The following is a 23,916-nucleotide window of genomic DNA, read 5'->3' as shown; positions in this document are numbered from 1 at the left end:
GATGAAGATACATATAGGTAGATCCTCTATTTTATAACATCCTTGAATGAAGCAGTCCATCTTTGTTTCCAAAACACTTTTCACGAACCGTAACAGTTTAATGTATATTTACTGGAAATCATACACGTGTTGTTGTCTTGTATGCTATTCAATACGAAATATTATTACGTAAGTTATACGATTTCAATTTTTATCTCTTGTGTTTCTCTAATCCTCTAATTACGTTCTTTTAAATCACGTTCTTATACCTGCGGATAAGAGAATAATATCTCTTGAAAGTTGCTTAGTTGACTGTAGGAGGGAATATAGAAAAATTGAAACAATAAATCAATTTGGTAAAGTCTAAGAATACTTAATATATAAAGCTACAGAATTCAGACAATATTAAATCTCTAAGTATACGGAATGCAAAGAATTAAGATATGTGATGAAAATTGAAGGTTTACTTTTGAAAAATGGAGTACAACTGTCATCCGTAGTTATTCTCATCTCCATTTAAGATAAAAAAGAAAGAAAAAAAAGAAGACTTGTTTATAAAATATATTCCGTCAACCAGTGCATAAATAGAAAACAAGATAATATTATATGGGTGTAGATAATAAAAATAAGAATAATAACATAGTCATGTTATCAGTAACATGATTGTAATGATTGTTGCATTTCATTTATTACTTGTCAAATCATTTCTAACATGCTGAGATTGAAAATTTAAAGAGTCCAAAATATTTTAGTTCGCTATCTTGCTATATATTTTTTGTGAAGACCTACATTGTTATTTTTTTTATACGTATAATATACACTTCATAATTTGTTCTTTTTACATCACAATCCTAATCCTCTAAAACTGTTTATTCAAAACTATTTCAATATTAATAGAATTCTTGTTCTGTTTGTAATTATATTCAAAGTATTTAACTTTGTGAACGGATAAAAATGTTACAATGCAGTCGATGTAATTTCACCAACCAATCGTGAAAGTATGTAAATGATAAAATATGAATTATTGTTTCTGTTTCAGCTCGTCGATTACCACGCCAAGAATCGCTTCCAAGCAGGCTAAAACGAGTAATCGGGAACTGCTAAAGAAATATCATTGTCATTGGTGCTCCAAATCTTTTTTCTCAGGATATGAATTAAAAAGACATGAACGTGTCCACACAGGAGAAAAACCATATGTTTGTCCAATATGTTCAAGAGGATTCAGTGTCAAAAGCAACTTGAATAATCATTTACAAGTGCACAATCCAGACAAACCGTTCTACTGCAAAATATGTAGTAGAAGTTTCACCACTGAAGAACAGTTCAAAGAACATAGTGTTATTCATTCCATACTAATGGAGAAATAAATAGAAGTGCACAAAAGATGAAAATATTTTGTAAATCGTAGTTAATATATAGATTCTGTTACCTTCGCCCACGTAAAGTTTTAATTCTACCTTCGAACTCATTAACTGAACTCTCATGTGACAATGCTATTATTTGATTTTATTCCATATTTCAGGAAGGAGAGTTGTGTGTGTATAAACAAATATACGAGGTATTTTGTTTATATAGATTCTGAATTTCATATTTTAAATTTATTTAAGTACATATTTAACTACGTATATAACAATTTGTCATACGCTAAATCATTCTGTACACTTAAACTTCATACTATTAATTGGTTTGATAGATCTATTTTGGTTTATTTTGTACATAAATTATATTATCCTCCGTTTTAGCTATATAAATATCTCCATTTCGACTTTATGAGGAAAAAATTTATATGGGTTGACCTAATGTTATCATAATAAACAGTAGAACTCATCTAAACTGTTTTTTAATTAATAAATTCATGTCCTTAATAGTCTAATCAAGTTATTTTGTAACTAGTTCATAGAGCTCCCTTAACTATATGGTCAGTCAAATATTGGATGTAGAACATTCAAATAAACAATGAGTGTAGTTGTAGTTCTTATTCGAATATAATGTAGTATCCTAAATTACAAAATGAAAACTTCTCATTTCTTCATTCTGTGTATCACGTTAATCCCTAATATTAGTATAAAGTTCAGTCTATTTTCTACGTAGTTAAGTTGCATAGTTGTCAATGTACATGAGATTCAGTCAGTTACATAGAATTAACCTCATTCTATCTTCAGATTGTGCTATTTACTTAGAACTTAATACTCTCGAATATAGATTGAGAACTTACATATTATTATGGCTCATATACTAATTTTAATAAATATTTCACAAATGATATGTCGTTGTTATGTTGAAATTTTTTGCTGTAACTTTTTGATGTAAGTTTTTAATATAACATAAACGGGCTTCCAGAATCCTAAACTTAAACTCTTCGCGATTCCAAGAGTTCTTTTTATAGGGAATTGCATTATATTGAAACAATAAATATAGAAACATGTCACCTGGCAAAATAGACTTTAGCATTTCGCGCAGCAAAAGTCATTTCATAACAAAATAATTTGCCACTTCATTATTTTATTGACCTTAATCCAACGACAACTATAAAATGAACGGATTATGGGTGGAAACGTCAGTGCAATAGAACGTGAATTCTACATTAAATAGTACATGATCATGCTTACTTCATTTGATGTCTGATAGAACACGGTAAAATATAGAATTATCTTTCATTGTTGAATAAAGGCAACAATGAAAGATAATAACCACACATTTACAAGACTGACTGGAACAATAGCGTCTTGGAAACAGATATGAACAGCATCACCACTTGAGATCTTGAGCATTGTAAACAAAAATGTTCTGGGTATGCTGGGTATGGATATCTTTAGCGACAAAGAAACATATTTACATATGGTAGAGTTGAGAATGGAAAAGTGAGATGCAAATGAAAAAGTAAAAGTGAACATGCATGTAAACCAACCCTGTAGCTATGGTGGCTAAGGGGAAAGGAACCGAGATCACGTTCAGCGTCGTGGAACTTTCAGTTGTTTCTAGGTATGTATGAAAAATGAAATGAAATCTTTAAGTTTTACGTCCCACGGTTATGCCGGTTAGGCTAAAGGGGACGGTGATTATGAGAAATGAATGAAATGGTGGAATGAAGAAAGTGGGAAAACGCCGAGAACACCCACGAGCACAATGTTTGTCCACCACGAAGTCCACACGGCACGAGCTGGGATCGAACCTGGGACCCCAAGCACCGGAGGTGAACGCTCTACCACTGAGCCACCGCGCCCCCTCTAGGTATGTATGAATATAAGGTGAACTCAAGTTAGCGACCCCAAAAATGATCTCAGCTCCGTTTCTCAGTATTCTGGCTGCGGGTCTAATATAAACCATAAGAAATTTATATCTGCAAACAGAAGTAGGTATGTTAAGATGTTCTATGTAATATAATATATACAACCTGTATCATTTGCAGAAAAAGTAGGGTTTTATTCATTATCAGTTTGTGTGTGGTATGTAATGCGGCGCATGCATCTCAGTATCTCTTGTACGTCTTGGTTATCTTTTGTACAGATCTTAGATGACATGTGTCAATAAGAGAACATGTACAATTTGTAGTATTCCTTGGCGAGTACTGTAGCGTCCGGTTTCTCTTAACACAATGAAACCTGTTTAGGTTGGCCACCACTGGGTCTGTTGAAAAGTGGCTAACTTATAGAAAACAAATGTATTTTGAATCAAAAACTATTATATATCGTAATATATGCGCTTCTAATAAAGAACTAATTATTATCTATATATTTGTATTTTATAAATAAAATATATTTAAAATTACTTCCACAATATAACAATATCCTATGTAATACATACGGTAAGTTTTTTTTATTCACAATATATTTTAAATGTTATAATTGCAACATGCTAATTATTTACAAAACTCTGTAGCACATTCTTTATTCTTCTCTCTCATATCTGTGACAACAGAGATAAAATCTTCTGTTCTAGACAATACTCTAAACATCCATAGTGTCTTACCTTGTTATGCACCGCTTGTATGCGTGTCGTAACAAGTGTGTGAACAACTTTACAAGTTTTATATTATTTGTTTGTTTAATGTTCGTCGTTTAGTCTTCAGTTTATTGTCTATCATTTTGATTTCCAATTGCTTGTTTTGTTTATCATTTCTGTTTTTATTTATCTATTTTCCATTTTCTTTGTTATTAATGTATTGTCAGCAATGTACATAACATTTGGGAAAAATTGTCTCAATTTTCATGCCAACTCATTTGACTGCAAGAAGAAGATAAAAAAAAAATGTAATAAACAGGAGATCAAGAATTAGTTTGAAATGGTATGATTGTTAATATCACTATGAAGTTCTAATTAATACCGGACCCAACCGGGTCCTTGTCTGTCTTCCTTAATTCGATGTCATATTTTTAACAGTATTTATGATAATAGTCTAAATACGTAAAATAATCAAAATTCCAGTAGAAGTGAATAAGATTTCTTTTAAGCCTAACTCTGGTATCATTCTAGTTTAAACGTACACTACGCCAAGCTTTCATATCAATGTTTTTTTGCTGCGGTCCGTAGTTTGTGGACACATTTCCATATTAATCTATGAAGGAAGGAAGAAATAAGTATAAATAAACGTAATTGTGTAAAATAAGCTATTAAAATGAGATAATGTTGTATTAAGTAAGAATGATCCCAATAGCAACGTAACAAGTAATTAATAAAGTAAATGATAAATGGAATTATAATACATGGAGATGAGCTATAATATTAAAATTATGCATTAAATGGAGGTGTTCACAATCTACTTGTCCAAGGCTCATAAAGGTAAATCCATTGAAGCTAATTATATGGCGTTTTTACCTACCTAACATAACATCCAACCTAACCTAGTGGAAAACTACCTATGAAGAAGGGTACTTACCTATGTATACATGAAGACCTGGAACATCATCTGTATACCGGAGTTATGGTGAACATCAATGTACTTAATACTTAACATTTGGTTGTGAATAATAATTTTCGAATTTAAATCAGAAATATCTTGATCTGTGTTATTGTGCATTTAATCTTTGAGCTGTTTTCTCTCATTCTGTAACTATATGATATTGTGTATAATATTCATTCGCTTTGTGTCAATTTGTCTAAAACTCTGTAAATGTTACCGTATTTATTTGTTATTCGGCACGGGGTTAACAACGTCTGTGTCAAGAACTTGGAGCGCGTTATCCATAGCTCAATTAATTAACTTTCCAGAATATTGTTCTGGTGGCGACCTAGGTATAGTTGTCTGTGTCGCCTCGCGTTTGTCCTACGGGTTACAACCTTCGGATTGCGTGAGGACACATAATAATGAATTATTGACATCGGGCCAAAGTTTCCAACCATCATGTGACGAGGACTGTTCGTCACGACGAGCTGCAGACGTCGTGGAGATATTGAATCGTCGTTATGGTGAAGAAAGTAATGAGACATTTCAACCTCTCTAATCAGTGAAACACCATAAGCAACTGTGTTATGCAAGCGCTAGTACCAGCAAAGGAATTAAAAAGATCCGTCCTGTTATCTTATTTTCTTACATTTTAATATTTTGTAACATGAATCTGATTACTAGTTTACCTAAACGTTTTACAAGTTTCCCAGAAGGAAAAATATTCAAAGACATGACGAAACTAAAGAATATCAAATACTTATCTATTGATTTAATTTGTCAATTGGCTAGCAATATAGAATAGAAATGGATAACTCTAATAGATTCAATGTATCCATACAATGTATTCGCCAAAAATAGACATAATATCAATAAACAGTATAGTCTCCCATATTTTTGAAAAAGTTACTTTCAATAGACAAGCTTTCCCCTTTCTCCCTTGGGTTTATTGACAATGTCAAACAGCAGTAGCAAATGCCCCGAAAGATATTTTTAAGGAATGAAATTCAAGTAGGCGTCCAATATACAGAGGTTAATTTAACATCAACAGCACACCAATAACGTTGTTTCATAGCAGCCAAGTTCCAAAATAAGCAGGTGGTTAACTTACGTATATGTAATTCATTTCATAATGCAGGTTCTGCAAAAATGAGGCAAGCTAACAGATTTTACAGTAACTGTTGAACCTCTAGCCTTGTGGCGCAAGTAACTGAAAGTTTATCTATACGGAAATGAAACCTATCCATTAGATGCTGCACTTCACTTGGTAATATTGAATTTACAATGTGTTTATTTAAAAGTGAACCTGCTTTTCTTCTCACGTAGTACAGAAATGGTGCTTTAAATTCTGTGTTTGTATTGTAAGAAATTTTATCTACAACCAATGTTACCTTTTGTTCCATTTTCAATAATTTAAGAATACAGCGTTCATACTAGTGTTTTGAAATTTCCAGAAATTTTGAACCTGTTGGTAAAAAACCGTTTCTTTCGGTTTCTTTCCGGAAAAATTGGAAAAATAACAAAAATCTTTATTAGGTTAATTTTACTAGTAATGGAACCGTTTCTTCTTCGATTACGTGAAAAATTAACTTGAGAAATTTTAATATTGCGAATATTTAAAAAAAAAAGCATTCGAAAATAAAACTGTTGTAATTATTCTTGAAAATTAATAGTCTGCACTCATTTTCTTCATGTGCTTTGTAGTCGTTTATTCGTGGTTGTGCATTAATTACAGAAGTTTAACATTTGAATATACATCTACCGTCATGAAGCGTTTCCGTTGCAACAAATAGGGCTCTCGAATGAAACTGAGTTCTTAATATTCTCTTTTGTCTGGTGAGATTTTGTTAATTTTAACGAAATCACTTCTTAAATTTCACAGTAGTAGACAAATTTCACTAATACTCATACACTAAATCATATAATTACTATTATTTAATATTCTAATATAGACTTATATATAAACTTTATGTACAAAATTTAATATGTAAACAAATACCTGTTTTCAAGTGCGACAAATTATTTATATGTATCAGAATGAAAGTGACTATATTTGTAACTTAACAACTCTTGAACCATCAGACCGATCTCAATAAAATTTTCAACATAGATAGGTTCGATCCCGGAATGTTTTTCATTTCACTTTAAAGGTGCAACTTGGAGGAAGAAAGGGGGATATACATTGAAAATTATCGATATTAGTGTCGAATTCATAGTTTTCGGGGTCGCTAAGATGAACAGTTACATTTTCCATGCCGTTTAAATCTAAATTCAGCCCCCATGAGTACTCCTAAAGTGGGAGGGTGAAATGTAAAAGTAATTGAAAATGACCGATATTAGTATTGAATTCATGGTTTTTGGGATCCCAGTTCATTGATGATAGTTTTGGTGTCCTTTATGCTCAAAATGAAATGTATTCTCCGCGTGCGAAGAACGATTGTTTTGTTAGTCTTTAATAATGGAAGTTGCAGATGATGGAAACGGAAGCTTCACATGTTAAATTCTTTAATATATTTTCCGCTGCTCAAATTTACGCACTTGTGCAATGTATGTATGTATGTATATATGAATGAATGAATGATTAAAATAACAAGATTTCAGAAGTGGCAGATTTCTAAAATTTCAGAATTAAAACACCACAAGATTTCAGAAATGGCAAACAAGATTTCAGAATTAAAACACAAGATTTCAAAAATGGCATAGAATATCATTTGGTAACAGTAGAATACTATACTTCAATTTTCGATCTCATATTTTTGCCAATAAATTCAAAATGGAAGTTCTGAAATCATAAACTTCTTTACATATTGCTGTAAGTTAAGGTCAAAGTTGCTGTACATTGTTTACGTTTATCCTACTCTTAATTTCAGAAATATAATCTCTGGAAATATATAGTGAGAAAAAATTGTACCCACATATTTTATACTTAACTGATACAGTTTATCAGCTTTACATCGTTTAAACAATGCTTGTACAAAGATAAACGAATGTCGGATTGCTTATTTTTCCAGTGATCTGAAAATTGGCTAAACAAAAACTTCCAAGTCTCTTTTCTTCATTTAGGAGTTATATTTTGCGAAGTTCCGCCTTATCTACAGCCTACAGTGTAAGCCCAATATTTACTCACAATTTCAAAGTTGTTGTTGTAAATATTTTTGGGGATGAGTGAATCAGCGAGTGGATTTAAATTTCAGAAACTAAATGTCTCTAAAATAGTGACATTCTTTTTAAGGTTATACGAAACAAAACAACAAGCGATTCAGTTATGAATGTATTTGGAAATTAAATTGTATGTGCAAATGTGTGATTTGCTGGTACTACTTTAATAAAATTGATTTACTAAAATAGCGTAAATAATTAATTTTTCTTAATATGTATGATTGCCATGAATTACTTAGTATTTACTTTGTGGTCTATTTGTTTTATGCCAAACTTCCTGGAAAGAACATTAACCTATCATACCTACTTAGTTGTAAGTGAATAAACTTTAAGAGTCTATAAACTTAAGAGACTCTTAAATGCATTTTCAAAACCTACACTCGTACAACGAAGTTTGGCAATTTTGCGATTTCAGTGATGGAATTCCCAGTATGTTTTGAAAGTTCTGTCACGAATATCGCGAACGTGCATTAATTTTCCATTATTTTAGGATTTTCTCCTTTTTTTCTTGTAAAACTTCTAACCAAAAACTACTCTTGTATTTTCATTGTCATTTTCGTGTTGAACTCACTAAAATTATCCGAAATGGTTGTTTATGTCTCTGTTAAAATATCTATGTTGAACAGTGTAATTTGTACATGTCTGTATATTTGGTAGTACTTTTGTAAATTAAAATACACTGGAGTAACGTACGTTCTCACAATTACAATGATAATTATCATAAATACATGTAAGACAAATTATTTCTACAATTAGTGTAATATATAAATTGGGATTTTATACAAACACGCGATGTTTTTAGTATGTCCGTTGGGAATCATATTTCATTCTCTTGTATCGTAAGTAGGTATGAATCATACCATGCGTTTATAATCACGTTGCAGAATGTCGGAGATTACAGTTGAAAAAATTTATGTGTTTTTACTTTAATTTAATTTAATAAATAAAGATAAGACAAACTAAAATAAAAAAAGTTTAAAAAATGGAAAATGAATGTATTTTGATACTATTTTCACGTGAGTTAATACCTTCTTTTTGTTGAGTAAAACACTTTTATTTGTATGTGTTTTATTAAATGTGTGACTTGTCTCAAAAATGTACATCACAAGATTGAATATATAATTATTGCACCGTATTTATATATTTAGTTAAATTAATATGTAATTATATATTTCAATATAAAATTATATGCTGTAACGTTAGTTGAATATTGCAAAACGTTTTCCATCTCAAAAATTATTATTTCGAACTAAACAATTCATAGTCGTTAAACATATATATATTAATATAAATTAAAATACGTATTACACGTAGCTGGATTCGAACCCAGTCTAACCTCAAGCTAGGAACCCTGCCGCTCTCGCCACACAGCCATTTGAAAGAAATGATACACTTTGAATATACCTTTGTAATGCGCCGCTACTGTCAATCTGCACCATAGCGCAGTATACAAGATAAATAGAAATTAGCAATATAGATATTGATCCGCACCGTGAGATATAAATCTAAAATATGTAGTAACTTTTCGATTCGAAAAAATAAAACAAACAAGATATATATCGTGGATTGAGTATAGCCCGCTGCCCTCAGTGATTTTTAACGAATCATAGTGATTTAACGATTCACATTAGTTCATAATAAATCAGAATCGCATCTTATAAAGAAAAAAATCATTATTCAATTGTTTTTTTTATTTTTAATTCGAAATAAACCAATTGCTATAATGATTTATGAATGCGATAATACATTTCTAGTTAGGAAATGTGACAGTCATTTATTTTTTCGTGTTATTTTATTTATCGATTGTCATATTTTAAATAAACAAAATAGATATTGTAGAGTTAAAGAAGCCTTTTGATTTAAAACAAATCAAAATTTTAATTTTTTTACGTTATCGACGCAAATTCTTCAAGATGAATGCACAACATATAGATTTTGTGCATCAACTGGATTACTTAAATTTGAAAAGGTATGTAAAAGCTGTCAAAACGAATTAAGTTTAAAAGCTCACAAGAAGAGTGGAAGAATTACATTACATTTCATTTGTTATGATCGTTCGTGTTCATATTATAAGAAAATGGTACCTATTAGAAGAAATTCTTTTTTTGGAGTACATCTAAATCTTGAAATAAGGTAGGTGTTATTACATACATATTGCTATATAGCACAAATTCATAGATACGATAATATTATTCAATAATGTTTGTTTGTAGATAAATTATCGCACAATACTGTTAATGACTGGCTCACATTTTGTAGAGAAGTATGCTTGGAAATTATTGTGCGACACTCGTCTGAAGTAATTGATAGAGAAGGGTACACTGTTGAGATCGATGAATGTTTGTTTGGTCGTAGAAAATACAACGTCGACAGAATGAAATTGCAAACCTTGATTGTAGGTGGAATCTGTCGAGAAACAGATGAAATTTTTCTGTGTATATGTCCCAATAATAACCGAAATGCGATTAACCTTGTCGATATTATATCAATACATGTAAACAAAAAATCGACAGTTATTACCGATTGCTGGAAGGGATACAGTAAAGAAGATTGGCAACATCTCACAGTTAACCATTGAATGAACTTTGTAGATCCTAGCACAGGAGCGTACACACAAAATATAGAGAATTTATGGTTTCAGCTGAAAAGAAGTCTTCTCTCTACTTATAAAAGCGACAATCTCATGTTGCATTTCAGCTGTTATTTGTAGAGGAGAAAATTTTGCAAACATATGGGAATTAGTGATCAGTTTATGCTTTTCCTAGAACATGCCGGAGAGATTTATTCTGGGAATGATTAATTACTGGAAGATTTTTTGTCAGATAAAGTTCCGTGTACGGTAGCTTATTTAATGAATATGTGATGTTTGAGTTTACTTTATGAAAAAAAATGAAATGAAATGAAATCTTTAAGTTTTACGTCCCACGGTTATGCCGGTTAGGCTAAAGGAGACGGTGATAATGAGAGATGAGTGAAATGGTGGAATGAAGAAAGTGGGAGGAAACGGGAGAACCCCGAGAAAACCCACGAGCACGGTGTTTGTCCACCACAAAGTTCACTTGGCGTACTTTATGAAAAACGTTTTCGTGCATAATTTTTGTTTCATTTCTTCATAGAATAAATTAATGAAAGTATTAGCATTTGAGTTAAATATTGTTTGAGTTAAATAAGAAAGTCATGTAAAACTTGATTTGTTGATTTTAGATACAGCAATAGCTATTAGCTTAAAGTAAGTTTAAGGTTAGGTAATGCTTCCTTTGATCATATTAGAAGTAGTTAACTAGTTTTCATAACATTTGCAAAAATTTGCTAAAGTGATCTTAAATATGTACTCATTGCACTTTTCAATAAGTTTAGCTCATAGGTATTATTATACTGTATATGTAGGTATATTAAAACTAACATTCTCTTTGCAGTTCACGTGTTACGGGAACTGGAATAGTCACAGCTCGGAACAGGCACTGTATACCAATTCATTGTGAATTCGACAAAAATCACAGTGAAATGGTATATAGTGCCTGTTCCGACCTGTGACTCTTCCAGTTCCGGTGACAAAGAACTGGGGGAAGTGGGCTATACACAAGCCTATATCATAAATCAAAGCCGTCGAAGGAGAAGTGAATGAAAAGTATAAAATAATTTAAAAAGAATACAAATACTTCTCTTGTGGATATAAACGTTTTTAAGCTAAAGGTAACAATTCTTAGGAGATTAATTAGTTGTTTTGTGGTGAAATAATAATAAAATAAAATGGATTGCTAAATAAAATAGGTTCGGGGGAGACTCCTCTCTCCCTCATAATCTATCACCATATGTAAAATGATATAGTTAACAGTATAAATTTAAACTAAATTATTCTAAATTTTGGGTACAGAAATTCTATTACTACTATGAAATTTTTATTGGGATTATATAGTAAATAATACAGAATAATTTTATATATTCTTATGAGAAACATTAATAAACAGTTCATTTACAGAGTAGAAACTGTTATAAATGTCGAGATCTGCTAGGAACAGCTTTCAGTCGTATCTTCTATCAGAAATCCGTATATGTTGAAGTGGAAACCATAAACCTAGAAAGATAAAATATAAATATTTGATTAATGGAAAAATAAGAAGAATGTAAAGAATATAAGAATATAATGAATATATATATATAATAATTATATAGCTACGAATTAAGAAAATAAGTATTAATGAAATATTTAAATGGTATAAAATAGATATATATTAGTAAAAGAGAAAATATTTAAGAAATGAAGAAATTACCACTTCAGATTATGATGGACCCAAAGGTGCGATACAGCTAAAATAGATTAAAGTATAACGACTATCTTAAAACAAAATAAACCGCTATTTGATTTTGACATTTATGGCTATAACTGTTGCCAATAAGCGGTATTCAATCAATAAGAAAGCCCAGAGCTTTTTCATTACCGTAAAGGAAGTCATGAGAAACCATTTCTGCGAACTGGTCATGGTAAATACCTGAAATCAGACAAGCTAGCGTTAACGGTGCAGGAAGACCAATTCTTGAGTTGTCGGAATACATATAATTGTATTTAGCTTAGCGCTAGAGCGTTGACTTCATAAGAAAAATGGGTGTCTCTTTTGTTCAAATTCTGGTTGAAAAACAAAGAAATTTTCTCTAGTTTAAATCTTGATTAAAGATTTTCCTACTGGTTCCTTTTATCTCATAATCCTGTAACGAAGAGGTTAGAGATGTTCAAATAAGTGAACTAAAATATGAGAAACATTATTATATTGGCAGTCCATCTCTAGGACACCCATTCCTCTCTCTTCTTTGTAATGTAAAGGAATTGCTTTCATTCGCATTGCTTTAGTTGTTTAATTGAACCAATATGTCTTACATGTTCTCTCATTCACTACATCATTCCTAGAGATGAATGTTCTCACAAATAGGTTGTAGAGGGTATTTCCAGAAATAAGACGATCTATACTGTTATTGATACTTGTTTCTGTAGCTAGCTTGACGCGTCAGACAGCAAATCGAGGAACTGGAAATCCGATGTTTTTTTCAGAGACGATATTGGACTAATGCTGTAAATTCCTTAAGACTAGAAACATAAAATTTCATATTTAAAGTTTCGTTTAAAATAAAGACGCGTTTCAGCGTTTTTGTTTTAAAGAAAAATATTTCACCTAGAAGAAACGAAAAATAGATGGATAAAAAGTAGTGTTGTAAATAGAAAAAAAACCGTTCGTATTTTTTCAGAAATGTACGTTTTTTTTTAGAAAAAAAACTGCCTCTCGTTTTTTTCTAAATTTCGGTTGTTTTTTTTCAAATAGTCATTTGTAATGCATCTTACGTCTATTAAAGTATGAAATATTTTTATGTAGGTGTAATCACCGTAAAATGCAACATAAATTAAACGCTAGATACTAATACGCTACAAATATTTTACAATTTACATAAATACCATACCTATTATCAATTCGGGTTTCAGCAGTTTTCATCAATATCAACTAAGAAATAAAAATAGAAATGAAATTTTGTTTATTCGTGAAAGCAGGCCTTTAATATGTACGAAAATAATGTCACAAACAGTATAAAATTCAAATAACTTGCGTAAAGGTAAAAACTAATACTAATTTGCCTAATAGTATTTTACTAAATATCATATATAAATAATTCCTCGACTAGATATATAAGATATGCAGAGCCGGCTCTACCATACCTGTAACACGTGCATTTGCATGAAGCGGCAAGTTTGGAGGATCCAGCAAAATCTGTTATAAGTAGAGACCGGATGTTTAGGCATTAAAAACTTGAAAAATAGGCACTTAAAATTTTAAAAAATAGCAGTAAAATAGGCACTAAAATGTAACTCGAAATAATGAAGATAAATACTCAATACAATTTAAAAAAATAGATTACTCATAAATAGTGTTCAAAGAATATATGTCTTCTTTCATTCTATATGTAAAGAACGAAGCTTCATATGTATTTCATATTATATATATATATATATATATATATATATATATATATATATATATATAGGGAGAGAGAGAGAGAGAGATTGTAATGTACCATGTGCTTGTGTTATTTACAGTATATAAATTATATATACTTCTCAATTAAATCTTATTTCAAAGAAAATGCATAGAATACGCAACATTAGGCTCTAAAGCAATTATTTAGGCAGTGAGGGGCGAAATAGGCAAAATAAAGTTGGCTTAAAGCGAAACTATAATCCCCGATATAAACTTTAAAACGTTATTTTTTATCATATCTTTAGCATTAAAGAATAGGCGTTTTGCCTAACATCCGGTCTCTAGTTATAAGTATATTATTTAAATTAATTATTTCTTGTTGGAAACAGACTTCATGATGATGGTAGTTACATTTACTAAGCTGATCTATTTGAATACTACATTCATAAATTATGTTTTGGTTGCATTAGTTTAAGGTTACATGGACAATGCTAAAGCAAATGGTCGAATCAATCCGAGCACAAATTGCTTGATTGTTTTCAAATGCAAGAATTCAATTCTCGAATAGTAGCGAATATCTGTTCCATTTAGTAAGTTATCACAGTTTTGATATGACAACTAGTCTTGTTTTTGTCAGAAACAAGTTCCTTATCATTGAAGATAGAAACAACTTTTTTAAATAATGTTAACAGATGTAGAAAAAAAATCAAGAAATAAAGATAAAAGAACTAGTTGCATTGGAATTGCAAACCGATACATTGAGATTGAAGCTCGATATTGAATTTTATAAAAAGGATTACCATCTTCCTTCTGCAGGTGTGTTTACTTTATCTTTCACTAACATAATAGATTAATATTTTAAAAAAACAGACACAACGGGATTGCATTTTTAGTATTTAAACCTTTCTGAGTGCGACTACGCTTACGCTCCCCTTCGTTGTTCATTCTGGAGTAGCATACTTAAATCATGACTTTTAAGATTTGTTCTTTCTGGAGAAGGGGGGAGGCGGCAAATTCTACCATTCCACGGGGCGACAAATTGTCTAGAGCCGGCCGTGTTATAGATGATAAAAGTTAGTAGTTGATAATAATGGCACTTCTTGTATATGTATATACAATACATGAATATAGGATGACTGAATTTGAAGTAAGCAGGGTGTTTCAAAATTAATATTAGGGTTTTGAAAGTTTGTAGTATCTATTACAATTAAGTCAAACAGTTACGTAAAATGTACTCAAACAGTTTTGTACGCACGCATGTACATGCATTGTTTCTTCTGTCTGCCATTAGAAAAAGCAAGTAGCAAAGATGGAGACTAGAGAGCAGAAAGCTTTTTGTGTTTTAATAAAGACTGAATTTGTACAGTGCAACCGTCTGTGTGAAGAATATTAAGGAGACGCTTGCAACTACGTCCTTATCGTTTGCAGTTGCTACAAGTCTAAATCCTACAGACTACGGTTTACGTGCCAATTTCGCAAGTGAAATATTGCTGCATAACAATGAAGATTTTCTGGATCGTGTCGTCTCCAGTGATAAATCGACATTTCACCTAATAACTAATGTGAACACTCATAATGTTTGCATCTGGCCGTCAGCAAATCCTCAGGAATTGGTACAGTTGAAACGAGACTCCCCTAAATTGAATGTGTTTTGTGCCATATGGCGGAAGGTTTATGGGCCTTTCTCATCTATCGACTAGATGTGTACCATATGACGAATGAATCTCACATCGGACACTTGTAGCAAAAACTGTTTGAGGTGCTCCTTTACTTGATGCATTGCTTATAATTGTACGTAAAATGTAATAAGTACTACGAAGACTTAAATCCCCGATATTCATTTTGAAACACCCTGCATTTCTCACGAACAGTGTTGGAACTAAGATGTAAAAAGGAGAGAAAATTTTCCTTATAACGTTATTGTTTACAACAACGATATTATTATTAGTCGAGACTATAACTACAACAACAACACGGGTTAGTAGTCAAAAAAATGTAATCAAGTGTACACTAGGTGGCCAAAGTGGCACACACGGGTGTGTCACTTTTTTAATCCGCTCCTGTGAGGACACTAATTAAGATATCGGGATATTATTCTTGCCAAATATGGTTGGACCATAGTTTATCATATTAATTTCTTTTTCTTCTGGTGTCGAATTTCCTTCTCAAATTTCACCCGTCAAAAATTCGAGAATTTTCTAATTTCGAATTTCCTTTACTCCTTTTTTCCCGGTAGCTTCCTTCGTTGTAGAAAGACCTCCTTAAGACTTACCAGATAGATACCTCGGATGGATACCTAACTGTTGACATCAATTGGACGGACCTGCGCATAGTGTTGCCAATTAGGGAAATTAAAACTTCCCTAAATATGGGCAAAAAATTCGAGATTTTTATTTATAAATCCGTACCTATACGTCCGAGTGCAAGTCAACTTACGCCAATCGAACATTTGTCCTTACTTAACAAACGCAAGTACAGATCGTTACAATGGGGTAATAAGGGTGCGCACGAAAAATTCGTATTTAGGTTCAAAACCTTGATTTTTCTAGTTTTTACCTTTTATGTTTACCGTAATATATTTTTGGTAATTAGAAGCTTTGTTCCTTAAATATCGCCATAATTCTTGTATGATATGTTACTGGTGTACCAATGTTTAATTTAAGATAGTTTGTGTCTGTCTGGTAGCAGTGTTGCCAGCTACAGAAAATTTTAATTCCAGATTTTAGGGGGAAATTTTGGGAAAATTATCTGTTTTGTCTCTTATTATTTCCTTCTTGTTGGCTACATCGGAACAAACGTACCAGTATCTGGAAGTCTCGTCTTTTCCCTACACAACGCACTAGAAAGTTTCAATAGGATAATTAGGGGAAGTACAGTTGAAGTTTCCAGTAGACCTTGTTCTCTAATTGGAAAGATAACTGTGATTTTTTCTAAGGTAGAATGAGATATTTTTTATTGACATGCTTACTTTATTAGATATCGTCATAATACTTGTAGGATATATTAGGGGGATACCAAAGCTTATTTTAAGATAGTTTGTGTGTCTGATAGCAGTGTTGCAAGCCACAGAAAATTTTAATTCCAGATTTTAGGGGCAAATTTTGGAAAAATTCTCTTTTTTGTTTCTATTATTTCCCTCTTGCTAGCTACACTCGAACAAACATACCAGTGTCTAAAAGCTTCGTCCTTAGCCTACACAGCGCACCATAAAAAGTTTCACTAGAATACTTAGAAGAAGTACAGTTGAGGTTTATAATAAACCATGTTCTGGAAATGGTAAGAAAATGGTGAATTTCTGAAGTAGAATGAGATATTTTTTTAAAATTTCGTGCTTACTTTGTTAGATATCGCCATGATACTTGTAGGATATATTCTTGGAGTACTAAGGTTTATTTTCAGATAATTTTCGTCTGTCTGATGGCAGTGTTTCCAGCCAAAACAATTAATTCCGGATTTTAAGTGAGAAATTCGGAAAATTTCCCTTTCCCCTCTATTATTACTATCTTGCTGGCTACATTGAAACAAACGTACCACTACCTGAAAGCTTCCTCTTTGTCCTACAGAACGCACCATAAAAAGTTTCAATAGGATAATTAGAGAAGCTGAAGCCCCGGCATATTTGTTGATTTTTGCTTCTGAGGCGTAAAAAGTGTCAAAATTTCATGTGTGTGATGACAGAGATTTTTTTCTTTCCCTCTTTGAATATAAGCCAGCGACTTCAGGATTTCACTGTACCTTGTCAACACACTAAAGAATTTGTTTAGGTGACTTGAACTCATATAACAGCAGTGGTGCTAGATACAAAAAAAAAAAAAATGAAATTCGGTTAGGGAATTTTTTTGTAAATTTTCACAACTACATTTACCTCAATAATTTCCCATCTGTTGGGAATACTGCAATGCAACTTACACCAAAACATAGCCATATCCATTTTCTTAAAAAAAAAGAAAAAAAAGGCTTAACCATATCAATCGAATGAATGTTTTTTGAGCAATAAGTCACTAACTGAAAATGTAGGAAAACGCCAAAAATGACCTGGGTCCGAAAGGAATAATCTCACAATTTTGCTCGTATAGGTACAAAGAAACAAACGATTTGTAAGTTACGAGGGCTTCGACTCAAGTTCTGTTGATTACTTCAATAATATGCAACATAAATCAATAAATAATAGTTGCCAGAAAAAAACAGACATTTGAAAAAAACATGAAAAAGAACAATGTTTTTATTGAAAAAAAACTTCACAAAAAAAACGTTTTCTACAACACTAATAAAAAGGATGGAAGTAACAATTGTTGTAGTAAGATGATAGTAGTAATGGGGAGACCTGAGGACACTTTTTGGCCCCTGGGTCCCTGCCTCAGGACCCATGGTCCCTGGCCCTGGGGTCAATGACCTAGGGGTACCATGGCCCACCCCTTAATTTTGGCAGGGGTACATAGGACCACCCCCCAGGACCCATGACCTTGGCCCGGGGTCAATGACCTAGGTCATAGCGTTGTTGAAATCCTTTGTTCTCCCCGGTGGTTGCGTTCATATGACCAGCCGTATCTTGAAACCACATTGCTGTTTGTAAATGTGTATTTTTAGCTCCATCACTATAATTGAGCAGTTTTTCCAGGTACGAACGATATGGATGATTATGTGACGGAAATGAGATCAGTTTATTGTTCAAGTAGATTTGTACTTCACTAAACATAGCATTTAGAAAATCATTGACAGGTGCAATTATTGCTTTATCCGTTTCGGTGAAGGAGGAACCATCTGGTTTCACAATTTGTGCTTGGATATACAATAAGGTTTGTGGCAAATCAATGTATTCATCACTGCTACCACTCACTACAAATTCTATTGGTGAATTTTCAGCTATTGAACTAATTGGTTTGTAGCCAATAATACGATTGTCCAGAACACTGGTTTGCGTGGGTAATGTTGAAAAAATGTCCAATTCACTTTTTCTGGCCGGGGTCAATGACCTAGGGGTACATAGGACCACCCCCTCTAAATTTTGGCAGGGGTACCATGGCCCACCCCCTAAATTTTGGCAGGGGTACATAGGACCACCCCCCTTAAATTTTGGAAATTGCCAAATCTAAAAATTTGGTATGGTAGCCTAGGACCATAGTGTGTACCTCTATCAGTATTGGGTGTCTATGTCGTTCCCTTTTATGGGTAAAAAATTGCCAAAAATTCAAATTTCGGGGGTTTTTGACCTAATTTATTCCCTTTGATGAGGTGTTATTACCTTATATAGTTATATAGGCGTATACAGGGGTCCATTACCTTTCATAAGACATGGGTATATTAATGCACCCCTTGAAAAATTTGGGAGGGGTACCTTGGCCCACCCCTTAAATTTTGGAAATTGTCCAATTTCAGCATTGGGTATTATAGTACAGGACCCTAATATGTATTATGATAAATTTGGGTGGTCCACCTCATTCCCTTTTAGGGGTACAAAACTGCCAAAAATATAAACGTAAGCAGTACGTTATACCACGTGTTTGGTTTTCGGCCTAATTTATGTGCTTGGATGGGGTCCTATTACCTTATATAGTTATATGATCATGTATAGGGGTCTATTACCTATCATAAGACATAGATACATTTGTGCACCCCGGGAGGGGTACCTTGGCCCACCCCTTAAATTTTGGAAATTGCCCAATTTAAACATTTGGTATTATAGTACAAGACCCTAATATGTATTATGATAAATTTGGGTGGTCCACCTCGTTCCCTTCTAGGGGTACAAAATTGCCAAAAATATAAATATAAGCAATACGTTATACCACGTGTTTGGTTTTTGGTCGATTTTATTCCATTTGATGAGGTGTTATTACCTTATATGTTTACATGAGCGTATACAGGAGTCTATTACCTTTCATAAGACATGGGTATATTGGTGCACCCCAGGAGGTGTACCTTGGCCCACCCCATCAATTTTGAAAATTGCCCAATTTAAACATTGGGTATTATAGTATAGGACCCTAATATGTATTATGATAAATTTGGGTGGTCCACCTCGTTCCCTTTTAGGGGTACAAAATTGCCAAAATATAAACGTAAGCAATACGTTATACCACGTGTTTGATTTTGACCTAATTTATCTCCTTGATGAGGTCCTATTACATCATATAGTTATATGGTCATGTATAGGGGTCCATTCCCTATCATAAGACATAGGTACATTTGTGCACCCCGGGAGGGGTACAATGGCCCACCCCTTTAATTTGGAAATTGCTCAATTAAACATTTGGTATTACAGTATAGGACCCTAATATGGATCACTATAAATTTGGGTGGTCTACCTCGTTCCCTTTTTAGGGGTACAAAATTGACAAAATATAAACGTAAGCATTACGTTGTACCACGTGTTTGGTTTTTGACCTAATTTATTCCTTTGGATGAGGTCCTATTACCTTATATGGTTATATGGTAATGTATAGGTGTTCATTCCCTATCATAAGACATACGTACATTGATGCACCCCGGGAGGGGATTCGGTATCATAGTACATGCCTCAACATGTATCATGATAAATTTGGGTGGTCCACATCGTTCTCTTTTAGGGGTACAAAATTGCTAAAATATAAACATAAGCAATATGTTGTATCACGTGTTTGGTTTTTGGCCCAATTTATCCCGTTTGATGCGGTCTTATACCGTATATGGTCATATGGTCATGTATATATGTTCATTTCCTATCATAAGACATGAGTACGTTGATGCACCCTTTAAAAATTTGGGAGGGGTATCTTGACTCATGCACTCAGTTTTAGAAATTGTTTAATATAAGCATTTGGTATCTTCGTACAGGTCTTCAATATGTACCACTATAAATTTGGATGGTCCACATCGTTCCCTTTCATGGGTAAAGAACTACCAAAAATCAAATTTCGGAGGTTATTGACCCTTTGATAAGTATTTAGCACGTTATATGGTTTATTACCTTTATATGTTTATGCTCTCTTTTAAATTTGGGAATTATAAAATAACATAATTTGGTAAACGTTTTCTAGGACCCATTGGTGTTCCTCTTATGGCCAAATATTCAAAATTTAAAGGTTATTGACCGGCTTTATTATTGAATAACTACAGGATTTATTACTTTTTCATAAGACACAGGTGTATTTGTGTACCAATCTTAAATTTTGGGAGGGGTACATTTCTTATTGTCATATCAATAATTGGTAATTGTTCTTAAAATTGGATAGTATCTCATTCATTGGGTAAATCATTATGATCACGTGATCAGTTATTGACCTATGATGGGATTAGGAGTCCAGGACATTGGTACATTTAAACTTTGTAGGATAATTTGAGAATGCGTCATTGGTATTGATTATTACAGCCAAATATAAACGTAAGCAATACGATGTACCACGTGATTGACCTTGATGAGGTAGTGTACAGGGATACATAGCTAACCTTATTGAATCTTATGACTCATAGTCTTAAGGGAATACATGCTACAACACTGGCAAAGTTATTGTTGATGTAATTTGATTGGTTGATCACTATCTTTCGTGCAATCTGATTGGCTGATCACTATCTTTCGTGCAATCTGATTGGTTGATGAGTTTCAAATCTTTGCTGCATTCAGTTTTAAGTTTTGTTTAACATTTAAAAATCTTGGTTTCGTTCAACATTTTGCACTCACTGATAAATATGATCAAAACCGTTTATTTGTTAATCGAATAGTTAAAAACCGGATAAAGTTTGACGGTTAACCGTGAAACGTGAAATTTTTTTTAGTTTGAAATTTTTTGTTTGAAAACTCTTGTTTCAAATTTGTGTTTGAATTTTTTGTTTCAGAATTTTGTTTGAAATTTGTTTCAAAATTTTTTGTTTGAAAATTTTTTTTGTTTGCAAAATTTTGTTTGAAAATTTTTTGTTTAAAATTTTTTCGTTTGAAATTTTTCGTTTCCAAATTTTTTTGTTTAAAATTTTTTTGTTTCGAATTTTGTTTTTTCAAAATTTGGTTTGAAATTTTTTTTGTTTGAAAATTTTTGTTTCGAAAGTTTTGTTTGAAATTTTGTTTCAAAGTTTGGTTTGACATTTTTAAAAGTTTGTGCACTCATTAGTAAAGAACCGGAACTGTTTAGAACAAAAACCTCTGGCAACATTGTGGTGCAATAGTACACGTCAGAATATGGGGTTGTACTTTGAAATGAAAAAAAAACACAATTCATTGAAATGGATAATTTTATTACACTCCACATACATCCATACCAGATAAATTATCTGGATATTGTCGATACAATGTATTTTGAACTTCTTGCACTAGTTTGTCTTTAGCGTATAATTTTAATTCCAATTGAAGTCTTTTAAGGTCTAATGCAATATCAATTGGTGGAAACTCAATGTCCATTTGATCACAAATAAACTGTTTATCAATACAGTTATGCACCCACGAACGATGTTGACAACCATCACAATATCTAGATACATGTTGTACAATATGCATAACACATTTTTCAAAATAGTACTTTTTCAGGAATATACTTGTTTTGTTGCACACTTCCACTGCATGTTTAACACACTGAAATACGCTGATGAATTTGTTCCATTCCGTTTGTTAGATACACCATGTTGCGAGGGACATGGAATGTACTCTTTTTACGTAACAGCACCATCTTCTCTTCGAGGACTGTACGCAGCACCACTTCATGATTTGAGCCTAATGATTTGACTATGGTCACATTTAGCTCATCATGAAAATAATCGTTCATTTGGTCGATTCGTGAACATAATATTTGCCATTCTTCACAGGTCAGTTGTACACCAAATTGTTCTGCTTTGCCCAATCGAATTACTGGTTCAAATGTTCTAGCACTGATACCAATCATCACATGTTTTGTTTGAAATATATTTATTGGATAATAGCTTGCGAAGATGAACTCTTTATCGTTAGAAGTACACATCTTTCCTCCTGAAAAGCACTTGCTCAAATGATTTCGTGGGATGACAGTGTATTGGTTGATTTATAGAACTACGGCTGACGTCATTGGAAAGGAATGTGCTGACGTTTGAATTCATGGTTTCATCACAGTTGCTGACGTCATGCTGACCAACCAAATTCATACAACTATGACTAATGTGCTGACGTTTGAATTCATGATTTCATCACAATTGCTGACGAATCTGGCTGTGTACTAAATTCAAATTGATGACTTCGACCCAAGAATCCTTTGTAACATAAAGATACAGATCCAGTATTTAAGAAACGCAGCAGTTCTTCTTGTTTTGATGCTTCCATGGGAAAATATCTTGCTGGTAAAATTATATTCTTATCATTTTCAAGCTTCACTACGATTCTTAATCCAAACTTTGTAGGAATCGTTTGGCTAGCTAAGATTCTATAAGGTACATTCTGTTGTAAATCAGTAATCTTGGTAAATGATTTCATCACATCACGTGTGTTTAGAAACTGCAGACAAGTAGCCATGATGATGTTATCATGAATACTAACTCGAACGATACTTATATATGATGCAAAACTGATGACGTTGCATCATGTTCTGACGTGTACTATTGCACCACAATGTTGCCAGAGGTTTTAGTTCTAAACAGTTCCGGTTCTTTACTAATGAGTGCACAAACTTTTAAAAATGTCAAACAAAAATTTCAAACAAAAAATTTTCAAACAAAAATTTTCAAACAAAAATTTGAAACAAAATTTTCCAAACAAAACTGTTCAAACAAAAATTTTTAAACAGAAAAAAAATTTTGGAAACGAAAAATTTCAAACGAAAAAATTTTAAACAAAAAAATTGAAACAAAAATTTACAAACACAAAATTTTGAAACAAAAATTTCAAACAAAATTTTTTCAAACAAAAATTTCAAACGAAAAGTTTCAAACAAAAATTTCGAAACAAAAATTTTTAAACTAAAAATATCAAACGAAAAAATGTCAAACCAAAGTTGCAAACAAAAA

The 23,916-nt window shown here is 32.3% G+C and overlaps 1 protein-coding gene across 4 annotated transcripts in view; it reads left to right on the top strand.

The window, feature by feature from the left end:
• The window catches only part of LOC145680674 (uncharacterized), a 573,261-nt gene that overhangs the window by 270,179 nt on the left and 279,166 nt on the right, over positions 1-23,916 (top strand). Inside the window, exon 4 of one of the 4 annotated variants that reach the window (XM_081751518.1) lies at positions 1,019-1,723. The exons of the other annotated variants lie outside the window; for them this stretch is intronic. Within the exon in view, the coding sequence (XP_081607644.1) occupies positions 1,019-1,346 (328 nt within the window). The 3' untranslated portion in view covers positions 1,347-1,723. Of the gene's footprint in view, positions 1-1,018; positions 1,724-23,916 lie in introns of those variants that run through there. 4 annotated transcript variants of the gene reach the window in all.

Source organism: Thermobia domestica, chromosome 3 (assembly GCF_964235325.1).
Source record: "Thermobia domestica chromosome 3, izTheDome1.hap1.1, whole genome shotgun sequence".
Classification (NCBI taxonomy): Eukaryota; Metazoa; Arthropoda; class Insecta; order Zygentoma; family Lepismatidae; genus Thermobia; species Thermobia domestica.
Note: the sequence above shows the minus strand (reverse complement) of the source record. Positions and strands in the feature narration are given on the sequence as shown.